Genomic DNA, 17,850 nt, shown 5'->3' on the forward strand with positions numbered 1-17,850 from the left:
TTCCAGCCGGCCGCGTCCATCCCACCTGTTATCAAAAAAACATAGTCTTTCATCAAACTCCATATCCTGTCCTATTTTGCTGGGTTTCAAGCTTCATTTCAACGCACTTTGGGTCGCGTGCCATTGTTTCACCTGTCTATGTCTCTTTCGCACATCTCCTGACCTAAATTGAGCTTCAATGCTGACTGCCCCTCGGTAATAGCCTCTGGCATGGTGATCCCATCTGCTCAGGAACCTCCCTCTACCTCGACGATGTCTAATGGGTTCCCTGCTTTACCAGTCGCCGATGATCACCACGCGGATGGCGATTCGGTAACACAACGTGATCGCAGTCCATCAGAGCCCATTGAATTCCACCCCGTCTCCGAGTCCTCCCCCGAACCCGATGCCGCGGACGACTCATATGACGGCGCGTCTGCGGATTCAGATGCGGAAGATGAGGACGTGGTGGAGGACAACAGTGATGATGAAGGCAACTCATACAGCCGTGAAAACTCTTCATCCCCTCACCCCGACCGCGGTGCGAAGCGCAAATCATCACCGGTTAGTGAAACTGACCTCATGAGGCAAAATCCCGATCTGTACGGGCTTCGTCGCAGTGGTCGTGCTCGCACAACGCGCCATCTCGCCGACTCATCTGACTCGGACTCTGATGTTGTTGCACCGCGTTCCAAGCGCCGGCGCAAGGAACCATCCCAACAGCCCTCCAAGGCCTCCCGGTCGGCTACTGTGTCGTCACTCTCCGAGACTGACAGTGACGAGTATGGTGGAAAGAACTCCCGTGCCAGTAAAGCGAGAAGGCGGCGTCTCCAACAAAGCGCCAGCTATGAACCCTCCTTGAACGAGGTCCGCTTCTCGACGCGAACAGCCAAGAAGGTGTCAAATTACAATGAGGATGATGAGGATGATGAGGATATGTTCGAAGATGATCCAGACGATCTTGCACCAAATTATTGGGCTGAGAGTTACGCGGAGGACACTCGCCCTGCTGTCGACGTCGTTCTCAATCACCGCCTTAAGGAGGGCATCGATCCAAAAACCCGCGATCTTGACCGAAATGATTTTGAATTTTGTATCAAATGGCAGGACAAATCACACTATCATGCAACATGGGAAAGCAATGAGTCTATCGCCAACTTCCGCAGCACGCGACGTGTTGATAATTATGTTCGGAAGGTATTGAATGAGGACATTCGGCTGCAGTATAGTGCGGATGCTCCCCCTGAGGATCGTGAAAAATGGAACCTTGATCGCGAACGAGATGTTGAAGCCATCGAGGACTACAAAATGGTTGAACGAGTCATTGGTGTACGTGATGGCGAGGATGGCACTACGGAGTACCTTGTCAAATGGAAGCGTCTCTTTTACGATTCCTGCACTTGGGAGCCCGAGGACCTGGTTAGTGAGATCGCACAACGTGAGGTTGACCGATTTTTGGACCGCACCGCTCGCCAGCCCATCTCCGACAAGAATGAGACAAATATTGCTACCCGTAAATCATTTGAGCCCATTCATGGAACCCCTAGTTTCTTGCAGAATGGAGAACTCAAGGATTTCCAGGTCAAAGGTCTAAACTTCCTGGCTTTTAATTGGGTCAGGGGTCGAAATGTGGTTCTGGCAGATGAGATGGGTCTCGGAAAGACAGTCCAAACTGTCTCCTTCATCAACTGGATGCGTCATGTCAGACGGCAGCAAGGACCGTTCATTGTCATCGTTCCACTGTCCACCATGCCAGCATGGGCCGATACATTTGATTACTGGACGCCTGACCTGAACTACGTTGTTTACAATGGTAGTGAGAAGGCGCGCTCCGTGTTGCGGGACTATGAACTGATGGTTGACGGAAACCCCAAACGTCCAAAATTCCATGTGCTGTTGACAACCTACGAGTATGCAATGAATGATTCGCCGTTCCTCGGCCAGTTCAAGTGGCAGTTCATGGCTGTGGATGAGGCACACCGTCTCAAAAATCGCGACTCGCAGCTTTACATCAAGTTATTCGAATGGAAATGTCAGGCCCGGCTCTTGATCACCGGTACTCCAATTCAAAACAACCTTGCTGAACTTTCGGCTTTGATGGATTTCCTCAATCCGGGTCTCATTGATGTCGATGTCGACATGGATTTGAACTCTGAGGCTGCATCACAAAAACTTGCGGAATTGACTGAAGCCATCCAACCTTACATGTTGCGGCGTACAAAATCCAAGGTCGAATCTGATCTTCCACCCAAGACCGAGAAAATCATTCGGGTGGAGCTCTCAGATGTCCAATTGGAGTACTACAAGAATATCCTGACCAAAAATTATGCTGCATTGAATGACGGGAACAAGGGAATGAAGCAATCTCTTTTGAACATCATGATGGAATTGAAAAAGGCTAGCAATCATCCTTTCATGTTTCCCAACGCGGAAGCAAAGATTCTGGAAGGTAGTAGTCGCCGAGAAGATATTCTTCGAGCCATGATCACCAGTAGTGGAAAGATGATGCTTCTCGACCAGCTCCTTCGCAAGCTAAGCGTCGATGGTCATCGAGTTTTGATATTCTGCCAAATGGTTGGTATGCTCAACATTCTCAGTGAGTACATGGAGTACCGCGGTTACAAATACCAACGCCTTGATGGAACTATCCCATCTGCCGCCCGTCGCTTAGCGATTGAGCATTACAATGCTCCTGGCAGCACTGATTTTGCATTCCTTCTTTCAACCCGTGCAGGTGGTTTGGGTATCAACCTGATGACCGCAGACACTGTCGTACTGTTTGATTCGGACTGGAATCCACAGGCCGATCTGCAAGCTATGGCGCGTGCCCATCGAATCGGCCAGACAAGACCTGTTAGCGTCTACCGTCTTGTCTCAAAGGACACAATTGAAGAGGAAGTCATTGAAAGGGCTCGCAACAAGCTCCTACTTGAGTTCATCACTATCCAGCGCGGTGTTACAGACAAGGAAGCCTCAGAGCTTCAAAACAAGATGGCACGCGTGGTTGCCGAGCCTAATTCCACAGATGACATCTCTCGAATTTTAAAGCGCCGCGGTCAAAAGATGTTTGAACAAACCGACAACCAGAAGAAACTAGAGCAGCTTGATATCGATTCCGTCCTTGCAAATGCCGAATTGCACCAAACTGAGGAGGCAGAGCAAATTCAAGCCGACGGCGGTGAAGAGTTCTTGAAAGCATTCGACTTCGTTGACATCAAGGTTGATGATCTCTCTTGGGATGACATCATTCCTAAAGAGCAGCTTGAAGAACTCAAGGCCGAGGAAAAGCGCAAGGATGATGCCCATTATCTCGCCGAAGTCATCGAACAAAATCGTCCCCGCAAGCGCCAGGCGCCTGTGGACACGAGAGACTCTAGAGAGGAACGCAAGGCTAAGCGACTTGCCAGAGCTCAAGTTAATATCGACGATGGGGTGGACGAAAGCACCTCATTGGATCCAAAGCGCCCCCTTGGAGAAAAAGAATACCGTGCGCTCTCTAGGGCTTTCCTTCGCTACGGCGATCTGGATGACTCTGAAGATCTGATTCTTGAGGACGCAAGACTGCAAAATCGTGATCGGAACACTGTCCGTGCTGCTCTTCATGAAATAACCGACAAGGCAAACTCGCTTGTTCAAGAAAGCTTGAATCAATTGGAAGCAATGAAACAATCGGGAAGGAACCCCACCAAGAAGGAGCAAAAAGCTGTCTTATTCGACCATCATGGTGTCAAGCGACTTAACGCATGGACTATTGTTGAGCGTCCGCCGGACATGCGCCTCATTCGTGGCATCACCAAATCGTTGTCTGATTTCAAGACATTCCGCCTCCCTGAGGCGACCAAATTGGCAGACTACAGCTGCCAGTGGGGTGCGCGTGAAGATGGAATGCTTCTTGTGGGTATCGCACGCCATGGGTTTGGTGCGTGGACCCAGATCCGCGATGACGCTGAGCTTGGCCTGGGTGACAAATTTTTCCTCGAGGAACATCGAGTAGAACGCAAGACACAACGTTTGCAGGCCGAGGAGAAGGCAACAAAGTCACCGGGCGCTGTTCACCTTGTTCGACGAGCCGAATACCTCATGTCCGTTTTGAGGAACAAGTACAATAACAATGCCACAGCCAGAAGAGCAGTGGATAATCATCACCGCAATAACAAGCGAGGCTCACGGGTTTCCGGCAGTGGCAGTGTGTCCGCCTCTCCGGCGCCCTCGAGCTCTCGCAGGCCCGAAAATCCTCGCAAGGGTCACCGTGAATCTGATCGATCACGCCCGCGCTCTCACACACATGGCAGCCGGGAGGTTGATCGTCACCATACTCCCAACCACGACTCTCGTTCACGGTCTGGTCTGGATATCGATCGTCCACGTCATCGTCTATCTGACGCCTCCAATGACGAACTTCGTCGACGGAAAGGCCATGAGAACGGCGGTTCTAATAAAGAAGACATGGCATTCATGTTCTTCAAGCCTATTGTTCACAATCTGAAGCAAGTATCCATGATTACTGCCAAAAATTACCCTAGCAAAAACGAACGCGCCCAGAAACTCCGTCTCACACTTGTTAAGATTGGAGAATTCATTCGCAATACTTTGGAGGGATCGCAATCGATGCCCTCCTTGGAGGTTCGACTCTGGTATGTTCTCGTTAGCTCATATCTTGCTCATCCTCTGACTTTACCTCCAGGGACTATGTTTCACTCAACTACTGGCCAAACAAAGACGCCAGTGGTGCCAAGCTCCAGCAGATGTTCAACAAGGTCATGGAAGCCAGCAAGGCCTCCAAGGTCTCAAATGGCAGCTCGGCTTGAGGGATTTTTCACCTCGCAATGGGTACAGGTGTTCTTGGTTCTAGTTCCAACTCGACTTTAGCACGGTTTGATGACATGCATGTTCAGCGTTTCCGATATCAGATATCTATCTATCCTCTTTTTCTTTTTCCTTTCGATGATAGACACCCAGCGTATTTTTTGTGCTCTCCCTACAATGTTCTCGATGTCTATTTTGGACTACGTGATTCCTATATTCTTGCATTGGCTCGATGTTTTTGGAGTCGTCATTGTCATTTCTCTCAGACATCTCTCACAACTCTTTCAACTATTCTTATCAAGGTGAATTTCATCTCTCTCTTTTGTTGCTCCTTGATTGAAGGTACATATGGATGCAACTTGTTGCATGGCATTGCGAATGGCGTCGAATTCTTTGCGTGGGCCACAAAAGCACAGAAAGAAGAATTTTCGAAATGAGCATGACCTTCTGCATGGCGCATTTGAGGATTTGAGGGTTTGGTTTTTGTTTCTTGTTTTTCTCGGTTTCCGGGGAGTTTTGGACAGGCTTTCTCTTATGGTCCTTCTTTTTGCCTGGATTGAGCCTATCGTAAATCCTCTGCTATGATCTGCTTTTTGTCCTTGTATGTCTCGGCATACTGGCCTGGGTTAGGTTTCTCGTTGGAAGAAGTCCGTGGAGGACAGTTTGTGTTCTGTTTTTTTTTTTTTTTTTCCTCAGCACATGTATCTTATGGAGTGGCTATGATGGCGTTGACTGATTTCGTACTGAGATCATTCAGTTGGTAGGATGCGTGTCCTTTTGAGATTTTCAAGTCAATTCTTGTTTCTGGTTAAAATAAACGCAGAACATCTATCAAGATCATCTTATTGTCTATGAACTATTCCTGTCCGCTGACTATGTTTTGGTAGATGATTGGCAACAAAATCTGGGGGTTGGTCGAGAAGGATCCATATCTCCTCCCTTTTCTTCGCAAGATCTGGATTGTCTGAATGGATGCTCATAATTTGCTCTATGATCGGCATATTAGCCAAGAAATGATTTTGGAGAGACCAAGCCAGATGCATTGTGGTAGAAAAAGTACTATTCCCTGCATAGTGTATGGGGCAGGATACTTGATCTGATCAGAGCCTTGAGATAATGGTGATGAACGATATCACAGTAGCTGCCACTCATCATGGGGAGCTGTCATTGAGCGAGCCAAAGAAAAAGCCTATTCATACATTCCGTTGCAGGACACCTTTCTCCTGCCGGACTTGAATATATAAAAGCAAAGAACGTATTCACCAACGCCAGGATATGAGGACAAAGAAAAGTAAGGAAACAGTAATAGTAAATGTAAATCGCGGAGATGACCGAGACCAAACGCACCGGGCCTAGCCATGAGCAGGGGAGAGGGAATGAGGGGAAGAGGGAGGAGGAAGAAGGCCAATCAAACAGTGTTGACATCGACAGTTGGCACCTCGGCCGACTTTGCTAGCTGTTCTTGTTGATTTTGGAATTCCTGTTGTTGCTGTTGGAGCTTTTCGAGACTGGTGGTCAGGTGTGCAGGTGGAACCGAGCCGACGATTGCACTGAAGAGCCTGATCTCGGCGTCGATGAGGTCGTCAAAGATTGCCTCCTTTTCGCGCCACGCGCGTTCGCGCTGGGGACGAATGGTCTCCCACTCGGTTTGTAACTGTGCAGTCTCCTTCCCTGCCCATGCGATCTGCCGTCGGAGAAGACGATAGAGGTCTCGTGGTGCTAGAGCGAGCTCCGATTCGTCGAAGTCCAGCTCCGGTCCAAACTCTGGCATTGTCGTCTCGTCAGGGTCGTGTGCGTCGCCTGTGATTGTGGTTGGCACGATGGGGGTTGGTTCGATATGTGGCTCAGACTCGGTTCCCGGCTCCTTGGGTTGGGTCAGTTTCAGACGAATGCGCTGCAACTTGGAGGCTGGGGTGCCAGTGGTACTGCCGGGGGTGCCGTGGACCTTGGATATAGAGTCGACTGGCCGCATGGTATCAGTCTCATGAACAGAGCGCATGTGCTTGGTCAGAGCATCAGAGCGGGTGAAGTTGCGGTCGCATTCTGCAGTTCTTTGTTGTTAGTTCTCGAGATATCTCCAACTATTCTGAGTTCGAAATCTGCAGCAACGTACCTGGTAGGGTGCAGTAGAATGGCTTTTCGCGAGTGTGACTTCTCATATGTGCGCGCAAAGCATATGCACTGGCATGCGTTTGACCTTTGCGGGTGCAGTCGGTCCACTCGCACGAGTACCGCTTCTGTCGGCTCCCGATGTGCTCATTGTGGAGATGCTGCACCAACCCATCCATGTTGCCGAGGTCGCCCGTAGTGCATCCATCCCATCGGCAGATTGTGACCTGGTCAGTGCTCTGGCCACTGTAGTCCTCCTCTTGATTGGTACCAAGGAGTGTCAGGATGCTGGGGGAGTTGGGAATATCGCCGGAGCTATCGGAGGAGATTGAGGCAGTCGGGGAGGGAGGTGGATGGTTTTCGTCTTGGACAGAGGATAGAGGAGTCTGCCGGTCCCAGGATGCAATGCCGGTGCGACGACGCTTCGAGGGCGGCATATTGGACATTGAAGGTGAATGCGCGCGGCTCTCATGTTTCATAGATTCATGATCTGAAGTCTCGAGGGATCCCACGGAGGAGAGGGGAGAACCGGGAGAGTCTCGTGAGGCCATTGTGAAGGAGGGCAGCTTGTACAGAGCGATGGAAGTGACGAACCAAATGAATGCGTCTATAAGCTACGCCGTGGATGTCGCGCGAGGAGGCCATCGTATCACATCACGTGAATGACCAGTATGGAGAAAGGCACGTGATTGGCTGAGAGCTGGCCCCAAAGGACACCCTCTCCCCTTCCATTGTTCCTATAACTAACCAGCGGGTTGGTCTATTGTGCCATATGTGATCATTCGCCAGGGTCTCATTTTGATCACTATATTCATACACTGACGTCCTCTTTAGAACTATACTAATCCTTTGGTAAGTTCATCTTTTCCCTATCGAGAACTATACACAGTACTCGACATACCTATCACCCCTCAGTGGCCCTACATGATGAACAAACCATGAAGAATTCTGCAATTCTGACAGTCTCCATTTTCATGTGAGATTGCGTGTTGACTCTTCTACACTTGATCTGACCTATGCACACAACAATCCACTGGAACCTTCAACATCTCTCATTCAAGTTAAGATCTGTGTCTAACAAAATCCAAGGTATCCTGCAGGATCGCCCTAATAACGAGGCCCAGCAACCGTGTGCTCCTTTAGGATGGCATCGATCTCAGCTAGCTCGGAATCCGACAGGACCTGAGTACCGCCCATGTTTTGAACTACCTTGTCCTTCGTGGTGCCGCCAGGAATGGGAATAATAGTAGGCATGCCGGGCTTGTCACTCCGGCTTCGGATCCATGCCAGTGCAATCTGAGCAGGGGCTACGCCCTTGCGAGTTGCTAGATCCTTGACTTCATTGATGAGCTTCAGGTTATGTTGGAAGTTCTCTTCCTGGAACCGGGACAGGTGGTGCCGGATATCGCCTTGGGGAATATCAGCCAGGGAGGTCACAGCTCCAGTCAGGACTCCCCGACCCAGCGGAGAATAGGCAATGACAGGGATCTTGAGCTCGGAACAAGTTCTGGCAATGTCATTCTCGAGGATGTCGGTGGACCATAGTGACATTTCAACCTCGACTGCAGCAATCGGATGCACCTTGTGTCTAAAAGCGGTTAGAGTCGAGTTCATCCATAGGGGTTCCCCAATCATAAAACGAAAAAAAGAGAATCAGATGAAAAAACAGGCACATACGCTCGGCGGATTGTCTCGGCATCAACCTCGCTCAATCCAATTCCACCAATCTTGCCTTGCTTAACATACTCGGCAAGAATGCTGATAGTGTCCTCAACGGGGAATTTGGGGTCTTGTCGCGCGCATTCAAAAATATCAAGCTTCTTCTTGCCATCCAGTAGACGCAGACACTCATCCACACTACGACGGATGTTCGCTTCTGAGCCATCCACAACAAGCTCTCCCTTCTTCAGGCCACCCTTCACGCTGAGAACGACCTTCTCTGCATTTTCGGGGTACTTGGCAAAGTACTTGTTAAGTAGATGTAGAGAGTTGTACTCTGGAGAGCCGTATAGTTCCCCGGCATTCCAAAAGTTGGCACCGAGTTCCAGGGCAGTATCCAAAGTTTCAAAGCACACCTCTTGGGACGGAAGCTCCGCATTCCAAGTCATTCCTGGGTTATCATTAGCATGGTTTTCGCCAATGGTTATGTTCGAGGGCGGGGGAGGGGGAGACCGCACTCATTGTGCCATAGCCAGTAGAGCCGACTTCCTTTCCGACAAGAGAAGGCATGATGATTGTGAGAGTTGAAGATTGATGGAATATGTGAGAGATGAAGTAGTTGGCTGACGAGGGAGCTTGGTGGGCTGAGAGAGTCTTTTATGATTTTCACGACGGTCGCCCCGCCGGAGCTAGATTGAGCGCAGCAAAAGATTCTCGGTCACCGCGAGCCTTAGGAGATGAACTCACGAGAATACCTCTCTCCCTCACTTGCAACATCCCTGAGTCCCGGATATAACGAACGCAATTGTACCGCTGAGATCCGGAGTTGTGGTCGGAAAACGAGTACGGAGTTAAGGGAGTTAAGGGTTTGCGGATCAGGAACCAGTTGCTGGGTTTATATGTCAAGTCTGCAAATGGAAAAGCTGATCTATGGACCTAAGCGCAGGATGCTTGGTTCCTAACGAACTGCTATTGCCATTCGATCTTCCGAGGTAGACATGGGAGAAGAATCCCCTATAGAATTCAAAGCGTCTTCTGCGCCAGACTCAAATACATGCAGATTTGCAGTCAATATCTAGGTATAGTAGGGCGCAATATAGAATCGAGCAGTAGTATTCAAAATGCACGCTTTTCCCAGCCCATAATTCTTCGTTTTTCCTATTCTTCGCCGTAGCTGAACATCCTCAATCCAAGAAATTCTCCAATCCAATCTCATCAGAGCTGTTGATCATATCACTCAATCGATGTTTCAGCTCCCTGCGTAGAGCCTCAAAGACAAGCGGAAGATCTTCAGCAGTCAACTTCCGGTCTTTGTTCCAACCCTGCACGAGCTCGATGTTCTCCATGGGCTTTTTATTGCTCGTCTCGTGTTTCACCGTTTGGGTGTAACTGGCCCCATTGCTGCCATAGGTTGGCGTATAACTGGTCGAGCTCGAGTAGATTATGTGGGTGATTGGCAATGGCGAAGGTGATGGTGATGCCTTCAAGCTCTTCGGCTGATTCTGTTCGGCTTTAACGCTGGGTGTGGGCGTAGCAGTTGGAATTGGCTCTGCCAGGCCTAAACCTTGAAGGATTTGATTTACGTAATTCTCGGTGTCGGGGATGAGTCTCTATGCTCCTGTTAGCAAACGATTGTTCGATAGAAAGAGCGTCATTTCCAAGTGACCAACCGGTGATCGAGATTCAAGCTTGCCTGCTTGTCCTCTATCCTCTTTCTCTATTTGATGAATTGGATGTGCATGAACAGTCGATACTGCTAGCAGAGCTACCACCAAGAAAGGGAGCCATGATGCATTTTTGGAAGATTGTGACATGTTGTATAGGGGTTTAAACGTATGTTGTAATGGAGACCTTGGAAATGAAATACCTTGAGAAGCGACAGGGTCCCAAGTGTCTGTATAAGATGAACGAGAGACCGGTGAGCCGTAGATCTAAGCCGCGACGAAAATACCGAGATTCCTGTCTGTTATCCTTTGGAATGAGGTTTGGAGGAAGCTAAAATGCCAATGTATGCTGGTCGGTGCATCTGCCGTCTTCTTTTTCCTTTTTGAAAATCGTAAACAAATCCTGATTGTGCTCTCCTTTGCTATTGTAGTTCGTTATAAGGTCCTTCCCCGTTCAAAACTCGCCGATATTGCCTCAAAATTATCTTTCTTCGCGCAAAGGGTTCCTGGAGCTAGGGGTATACTCGGTGTTGATCCCCCATAATGACACAACGCATTCCAGAGATTGACACTTCTGCCAATCAAGTGCCCCCCTGTGAGCTCATCGTATGTAATTCTGTGTAGATAATGGAATGGCCCAAGGTATCATATACTGCTTCTGGAATGAGGGAGTGTTGCATGCTCTTCTGTTTCAACCTGTTACCATGCAACTTCTGACGAATCGGCATCCTCTGGCTCTGACTGTTACTTTTTCCTATTTCTTTTTGGGTGACACATCAAATTGCGGTAAAACAAATGGTAATCGAAGGTTGTATTTGATCCAGTCCTCAAATACCCGATCCGACAGGCCCGCGGAACAATCGTATGTCATGAAGTTTCTTCCGTTACCCAGGAACATCTTATACACCATCGTTGAAGGCATAAAAATTCATCCATCTCTGCGAATGAAGTATCAGTCACCAGTGTCTCTTGTCCATGCGTAGATTACTCAACAAAACATACTTTATCGTAAGGCTTGGACGAATCGCAGAATCGCAAATCGGTTGCCAGGCGGATAACATTGTCCGGGTCATTGTTGACAGTCGAGGCGTGGATCTTGACCAAATGATTAGCACCATTGAGACTTTGGTGTTTCCAAATCATCTACCTACCATATGAGGCTTGTGCAGTACCACATCACCCGCCTCGTACGTCGACACCAGCCATCGTCGACCATGCTCCTGAGCGAACTCGGCCGGGAACTCAGACAGCAAGCCTGTCGACATCATATTCGAGTTGAAAGCTGACATAGCTTCTTCGTCAGTCAGACCAGCCTGCTTCGCTCTGGTATAGAATGCTTCTTCCATCTCAAGACCAATATTTTCCCCTGCCACATAGAACTCGATTAGTCTGATGTGTTTTCCACGGAAGTCACCAAGAAAAGCTAGAACAAACCATTTTCTAGGTAAATAAGTCCGCCACCGTTGAGCTTGATGTCACCCATAGGAACCCAGGCAGTGACACTTGTCGGATCTCCATATCGTAGGAAGATTTGATCATAGTGCACGCCAATCGGCTTCGATCCCGGGATGTTATTCCTTAGCAGGGTGCGGCGCAAGGTCAAAGTATTCTTTCCCCAATCCGAGAAGCGCGCAATGAAATCATACAGCGCTGGATGGTTACAAAATTCTTTCGCGTACCAATCCTGGTAGTGAGCATCGAGAGCAAGATCAACAAATGCCGCTGCTCGATCGCCACCGGGCTTGCCATTCCCGCCAATATGACCCGCTCCAATGCCAGGATAGTCTAGGTGACTCTTAGCCGGGTCAAAGACGCCTTCAACGGGTGCTGTGCCGGGCTTGAGCACTCCTGTCGATTCCAATGAGGAGAAGTATGCATTGCGGGCAGATAGCACATCCTCGCGAGGAAGAATTTGTTTGAGGAAGAGATAACCGTCTTCTTCGTATCGCTCGCGGAGCTCTTCGAGCGGAAGGGTGGGTTCTGAGGGGCGAAGGAAGGCGGTATTTTCCGATGTCAAGGGTCCATCATTGACTGAGAGGTTATTCGCTTGAACGCCAATCATGTTGGATAAATGAAAGGATTCTGATCGAGAGACTGAGGTTGTGCTTGAGAAGAGGTCTCAGGAAGTCGGGATGGTGCCTTTTTATAACCCCAGCTCCCATGGCCACGATCACGGAGCGGATATACCTATAGACTCAAACTAGAAAAACATCAACTCAATCATTTGTTGACCTCAATGCCCCGCCTGGTTTGTATAGCACCGGAAGCACAGCAAAGAGTAATCATGTCCGCGAGTGGAGGCGGGGTGTCCTTCCCTGGCTGGTGAGTGGTGGAGGCGCCAATGTCGACCGGCGCGGGGAAAGTTGCTCTTTACGTTTCCGATTCTCCAACTGGACGAAGTGTCTTGCTAGGAGTGGCTAGTTCCAGATGACATGATTGATGTGGAATAATGCATATATCCATAGATGTAAATGCACGAGTAGTATAGCACTAGATGTACATGCAAACTGTCTGGGGACCCTACTGGAAAGCCTTACAGATAGGAGGTTTTTCATTCGATTCGGATTTCAGTTTCCACTATGGAGACACTGACCGCATATTCCAAGTGAAATATCGTCCCAGCGCGGGTCCTAGACTCAGCCCAAGACGTGGGTTGGGCCGACGACTTCAAAGATGACCTGAAAGTGTAAGGGATTGTAACATGGAAGAAATCTTGGGAAGTCCTCCTGCACCTCTTCCATAAACCTCCTCAGCAAACAACCGCAGCTGTATGGGCATAAAGAGGTCCTCATAATGCTCAGCGACGTCTGACTTGGTAATTGCGTTAGCCAGGTCGCTCCACCAGCGGAGGTTAAAGCTCGGATCGACACTGGAACCATAGCGAACACATTCAGTGGCCTTGCTAGGAGACCACCAGTCCGGAAGCAGTCCCCGCTTCTGCTCAATCAGCCTCAGAAATCGAGTAAAGCCCATCTTTCCGTGATTTGCGCCACCATAAATGCTGTCCCGGTCGGCAATGCCCCCGAATTTGTAGTCATCGTCCAATCGCAAACGATAGGCATCGATCAACAGCTTGTAGACGTCTTCTTCAGGCCGATCACAAAGCCATTTTCCTGCTTCAAGTTGGTAGAACGGCTGTTCGATGTTAACTTGAAGGGCCTTTTGCTTGGGGGAAGTTTCAATAGAAGTTTCAGCCACGGAGGCTTCCGTTGCCGCAGTAGACTGGGTCTTGGTGGTGCAAGTCTGCTTGTGGACTCTGTAATCAGCTTTCTGGCATTCACGGGAACAATAGAGGATGGTGGTCGACATGCAACGAGCACAGTGTTTCAGACGATCGGTCGCGGTCTCATCTTTCCTGCATGTATGACATTTTCTTTCGGTGGAAGGAGTGAAATCCGCCATTCTTGGGGCTACTCAAGGTACTTGATTACTGCGGAATAGAGTCAATAGGATACTGTTCCGGGGCTTGGAAGATACTTACGAGCAATGATAAATGGCAGGATCTGAATAAAGAGAAGGATCACATGGAAGAAGAGAATAAGCAGAGAGAAGGGACATATGTTCTATCTCCTAGTGTCCCGAGTAACCCGGTCGAGGCAGCGAGGCCGCTGCCGAGATCTGTAGAAGCAAACGACACGTCAAACGCAAACATAACTCTGAACATTTTGCAATCGGAGTGCTGCAGGCTGTGAGGCACACACACACACACACACAAACACACGTCATAACGTTGTATGTTCAATCTAATTAGTCGTAATTTGAGAGGTCTATGTAAAGTATCCTATATGCCAGCGATAATTCTATGTATGAGGTGAATGATAAGCGAATATGCAGGTTCACGTATAAGGAGTGAACTTCAGTGTCGTGACACCCAATGTCCTTTTTGCATTTGATTGGTAAATCTCTGTATGCTAATAGGTACATGGATAGTATGTATGCACTGCTAAATAGTCCATGTGTGTTTCTCACCTACCAGATATACTTGCATATTTTCGCGTCCTTCGATCTATAGCCTAGATAGTGTGCTTGGTGTTTCAACAGCAGATTCCATTTGAAAAGTCGTACCAGGCCATGCTGTTTGAGACTCGAGTTCCATTCATCTGATACTCAACAATCCGATATTACTAATGTTACTAATGCTAAGAATGCAGGCCTGTGGGCCTTATGCAGTGTTTTCTTTCCAACCACTCAGCTTCCAGGAATCGACACCATCCGCAATTCCCAACCTCAGTGTAGTGAATGAAATCTGCTCATACATCACCGTAGCCGCTGCTCTTGCTTGGGCATGCCAAGGTCCACGACCACCGAGTCGAGCATCGTTACGACTCCGCCAAATGCCTGGGATAATGTATTAGCCACTGATTACCAAGTTCAAACCGGAGACATCAACAATCCAGGTGGAGCTGCCGAATACTCACAAGTTGCCAGATTCTGATTCTTGTCATTCTTCGCCCCAAACCAATACTTCAGTAACCCTCCACTTGCGATAGCCTCCTGGTGTGAATGTGCATCAAGTTCATAGAGACGGTCCGAGTCGATGTCAGGCAGCAGTCTTGACCGGAAAATCACGACGTAATAAGACTGCGATGTCCATGTGTGATCCTCTGCTTGTGAGAATGCCTTCAACAGATCAAAGACTTCGGTCCAGTTAAATGATTCAGTGTATGCAGCCGTGGCATAATCATCACAGGTAGGTTTCAGATATGTCAATGCCAGAGCAAAAAGCCGGTCTTGGGTTTCAAGTGCCGCAAGGTCCAGAAGATGCGGGATGTCGTTGTACGGCGATGCGATGAGTCGCGTGTCTGTTTCTGTCTCTGAATATTTGCTCTCGAACTGGAATTGCAGTTGCAAGGATGCAGCAGCGTCAAACCTCAATGGGTCAAAGTCTGTCGTAACATGGCTATGGTGCAGCAGTCGAGGTACGCTGGAGAATTCTCGGTCTTTGCGCTCGTCCGGGTGGCTGGCCATAGGTACAGTGCTGAGGACGGGACTGGCGATACTCAATGCCATGATTCAAGATTTTTGGTTCCTGTAGTCTGTAGTTGCTGCGATTTCTGCGATTTCTGCGATTCCTGCGTGTTTGACCGGAGAATTTGTGGGAAGATGGTGCCCCAAGTCAGACTGCTCTGGGATTCAATATAGGGCTATGGTCCCCAAGTAAAAAAGTTCCCGGGGGGCAAATTCTGTGGAATTTTCACTTGATCCACCCAAGTCAGCGCAGAAGGGGATACTTTATATACATAGTCTTATAAGCCATTCTGACCGCTACCATGGTATAGTGTCTTATGCCACATTTCAGGGAAATTGTGTGCGCAATGAAGAGCACGCCATGTGGGTCATTTTGATACTCTATGTTGTATACACCTACGAGTAGGACATACATCACTATGTCCTGGGACAGAGGGTAATGAAAAAGTATACAAGAACCCTAGGCGAATTTAAGATCCCTAGTTACACTGTGTTCTGCTCTACGAGGCCAGCAGTGAAAATCCTTTCCAGCACGATGTCTAGAGAGAGGAGTACGAAGCGTTCACTGAGATGGTGCAATTGCTTGGCAGACTGATTTTCTTTTTCTCGTTTTTTCTATCTCTCTTTGCCCCGGTTCTACCCCAGATTTACTGGAAATTTACTGTACAAATGGAAGCATTGGAATTGTGATTGGAAGTCTGTCAGATCTGGAATACAATGTGGTATCACGTAAATCATAGAAGCTCAGGTCGCCTGATCTTCCCCCTGAAACGCCGTCAAAATGCTGGGACCCGATAAAAGCAACACGAGAAAATAAAAAGGACGTTTAGCGCTTGGGTGGGGGTCCCATCTTGCCTTCGCCGGTATCAAGCTTCTTCTTGGCCGGAATAGCAGGCACCTTGAAACCGCCATTGTCTCCCTGCGAATTGCCGTTCTGCTGAGGAGCTTGGGTGAAAGTACCAGAATTGAACCACCGGTTTTCCTCGGCGTCACGCTTACGCTTCAATTCCGCTTGCACCTTCGGATCTACTAATTCCAGGCCTTGGACGGGTGTGAATGCGATAGTACTGGATGTACCAGCTGGACCAGGTAGAGACGAGCCGATTCCAGATGCGCGCAAACCTCGTGCCTGAAGAACGCTTGCAGTGCCACCAGCACCGCTTTGGCCAAAGCCACGCAGAGACGAAGCCGTGCCACTAGCCGGGGTATTTGTGCCCCAGCCTTTGTTGTTCTTGCTGAGTCGGGCCCGAGTACGCTGATCAATCTGCGTAGCCCGGATGCGACCATCGTCCTGTTGGCCGAGCATACCCAGGCCAACAGTGCCAGAGCCGGTGCCGTACCCAACCTCTGCCTCTTCCTTGCCAAATGCAACGCGATTCTGGGCTTTTCGTAGTTCAGTCATAGCGACAGCCTCCTTGGCCTTTCTGGCGCGCCATCCACCTCGCTTTCTGGACGGTTTATCATCGGGCGCTGGGAGAGCCTTGGTACCGGAGTTCGGTGCAGCCTCGGTCAGTTTCTCCAGTCGTGTGTAGCATTGTTGTTTCAGATCCTCGCCCAGAGAGCCATCTTTGGCATAGTTGGAGACATCTGCGCGGGTAGCGAGTACCATCTTGGCCGCCACAATTCGGATTCCTTGTTTTCTAAGATCCAGGGGAACTTCCTGGAGAAGTGGCGAGTCATAGAGGAATCCTTGTGCTCGAACACCGTGATTGGTCGCAAAACCCAGCCCTTCCTGCCTCCGGGCTCCTTGCGCACCCAGGTTACATGCTGGGATTTTAGCTAGTTCGAGCAAGCCTCCGGTTTGGTTGAGGAATTGTGCTGCCGTTTCGGCCCCGATGAGTGCAGCCAAGTTGGGCGCAATTTGGTTCATGCGGGATTGAATGCTTGCAGTGAGACCAATGCGCTCATGGTCCAGTTTGAGGATCCTTTCGCATGTATCGAGAACCGATTTGAGCTCGGACTCGGTCATCTCTCGGCCTCTTGTTTTTGTTCCCTCCAGCGCAACCACCATCATCAACGGTCCGTTCAGGACCGAGTTGAGTGGCACACCAGCCATGTTATCGGATGATGTGGAGAGGGCCTTAATATCGTTGAAGGGGCCATTTTGGAGGATGGCAACCGTCTTGGCGTACTTGATGGGAGTGGTGACGAGTTTTTCGAGCTCGGGAAATCGAATGGAGTAATGATCACGCAGAACTTTATGTAGCCGAGTCAGTTCATCTGCAGTAGAGATGGAGCGGTCGAAATCGCTGGAAATTCCCGCGCCGTCTTTGGACTCTTCCTCGGGCTCTTCGTCGATTTGATCCTCGCCCACATCAAAGTCTTCGTCATCCTCAAAGTCACGTAGAAGTTCTTCGGCAGTTGACATTTTGGCTTAGGGACTTCAGTTGAGGAAGTGAACAAGTTAACAAGTTCGCTGTAAAATGTGATCGCCCCAGGACGCCACTGGGTATGCTTTGGAAGAGAGCAACATTCTAGAATTTTGGCAAGAGCTGGGGATTTGACTGACCGCCTTTCTCTCCGCCTTCTTTAGTTGTCTATCACCCTAGAGATTCCCACGTGAGAATACAACATACAGCTTCGACTCAGACTCTTGTGAGGTATGGTAGCGTGCAAAGACTCATGAGTAAAGTAAAGGTATATTTAGGGAGCTTACAATTGATAT

At 49.2% G+C, this 17,850-nt stretch overlaps 8 protein-coding genes across 8 annotated transcripts; 1 reads left to right on the forward strand and 7 right to left on the reverse strand.

Moving 5' to 3' along the window:
* Positions 1-202: 202 nt before the first annotated feature.
* On the forward strand, positions 203-4,787 carry N7457_000774 (chromatin-remodeling ATPase CHD1; the record flags this gene model as incomplete). The annotated part of the gene is made up of 2 exons (XM_057171842.1): positions 203-4,613; positions 4,664-4,787. Exons 1-2 carry the CDS (start codon positions 211-213, stop codon positions 4,785-4,787), a joined length of 4,527 nt encoding a protein of 1,508 aa, XP_057035745.1. The 5' UTR covers positions 203-210.
* Positions 4,788-6,193: 1,406 nt separating this feature from the next.
* N7457_000775 (C2H2-type zinc finger protein) lies at positions 6,194-7,445 on the reverse strand (the record flags this gene model as incomplete). Its single annotated transcript, XM_057171843.1, has 2 exons — positions 6,194-6,828; positions 6,899-7,445. The coding sequence occupies 2 exons, from the start codon at positions 7,443-7,445 to the stop codon at positions 6,194-6,196; spliced, it is 1,182 nt and encodes a 393-aa protein (XP_057035746.1).
* Positions 7,446-8,001: 556 nt separating this feature from the next.
* Positions 8,002-9,123, reverse strand: N7457_000776 (aldo/keto reductase family protein; the record flags this gene model as incomplete). The annotated part of the gene is made up of 3 exons (XM_057171844.1): positions 8,002-8,482; positions 8,572-9,004; positions 9,072-9,123. The coding sequence occupies 3 exons, from the start codon at positions 9,121-9,123 to the stop codon at positions 8,002-8,004; spliced, it is 966 nt and encodes a 321-aa protein (XP_057035747.1).
* A 614-nt stretch (positions 9,124-9,737) lies between these two features.
* On the reverse strand, positions 9,738-10,367 carry N7457_000777 (uncharacterized protein; the record flags this gene model as incomplete). The annotated part of the gene is made up of 2 exons (XM_057171845.1): positions 9,738-10,163; positions 10,224-10,367. 2 exons carry the CDS (start codon positions 10,365-10,367, stop codon positions 9,738-9,740), a joined length of 570 nt encoding a protein of 189 aa, XP_057035748.1.
* Positions 10,368-11,116: 749 nt separating this feature from the next.
* Positions 11,117-12,279, reverse strand: N7457_000778 (uncharacterized protein; the record flags this gene model as incomplete). Its single annotated transcript, XM_057171846.1, is given in 4 exon segments — positions 11,117-11,155; positions 11,220-11,312; positions 11,369-11,640; positions 11,652-12,279. 4 exon segments carry the CDS (start codon positions 12,277-12,279, stop codon positions 11,117-11,119), a joined length of 1,032 nt encoding a protein of 343 aa, XP_057035749.1.
* Positions 12,280-12,884: 605 nt separating this feature from the next.
* On the reverse strand, positions 12,885-13,619 carry N7457_000779 (zinc finger MYND domain-containing protein; the record flags this gene model as incomplete). Its single annotated transcript, XM_057171847.1, has 1 exon — positions 12,885-13,619. The coding sequence occupies one exon, from the start codon at positions 13,617-13,619 to the stop codon at positions 12,885-12,887; it is 735 nt and encodes a 244-aa protein (XP_057035750.1).
* A 760-nt stretch (positions 13,620-14,379) lies between these two features.
* N7457_000780 (uncharacterized protein) lies at positions 14,380-15,227 on the reverse strand (the record flags this gene model as incomplete). Its single annotated transcript, XM_057171848.1, has 2 exons — positions 14,380-14,555; positions 14,636-15,227. 2 exons carry the CDS (start codon positions 15,225-15,227, stop codon positions 14,380-14,382), a joined length of 768 nt encoding a protein of 255 aa, XP_057035751.1.
* A 784-nt stretch (positions 15,228-16,011) lies between these two features.
* On the reverse strand, positions 16,012-17,553 carry N7457_000781 (U4/U6-U5 snRNP complex subunit PRP31; the record flags this gene model as incomplete). Its single annotated transcript, XM_057171849.1, has 1 exon — positions 16,012-17,553. The coding sequence occupies one exon, from the start codon at positions 17,551-17,553 to the stop codon at positions 16,012-16,014; it is 1,542 nt and encodes a 513-aa protein (XP_057035752.1).
* Positions 17,554-17,850: the final 297 nt, after the last annotated feature.

This window comes from Penicillium paradoxum (assembly GCF_028828445.1).
Source record: "Penicillium paradoxum strain IBT 22861 chromosome Unknown utg000002l_segment0_segment0, whole genome shotgun sequence".
In the NCBI taxonomy this organism is placed as follows: Eukaryota; Fungi; Ascomycota; class Eurotiomycetes; order Eurotiales; family Aspergillaceae; genus Penicillium; species Penicillium paradoxum.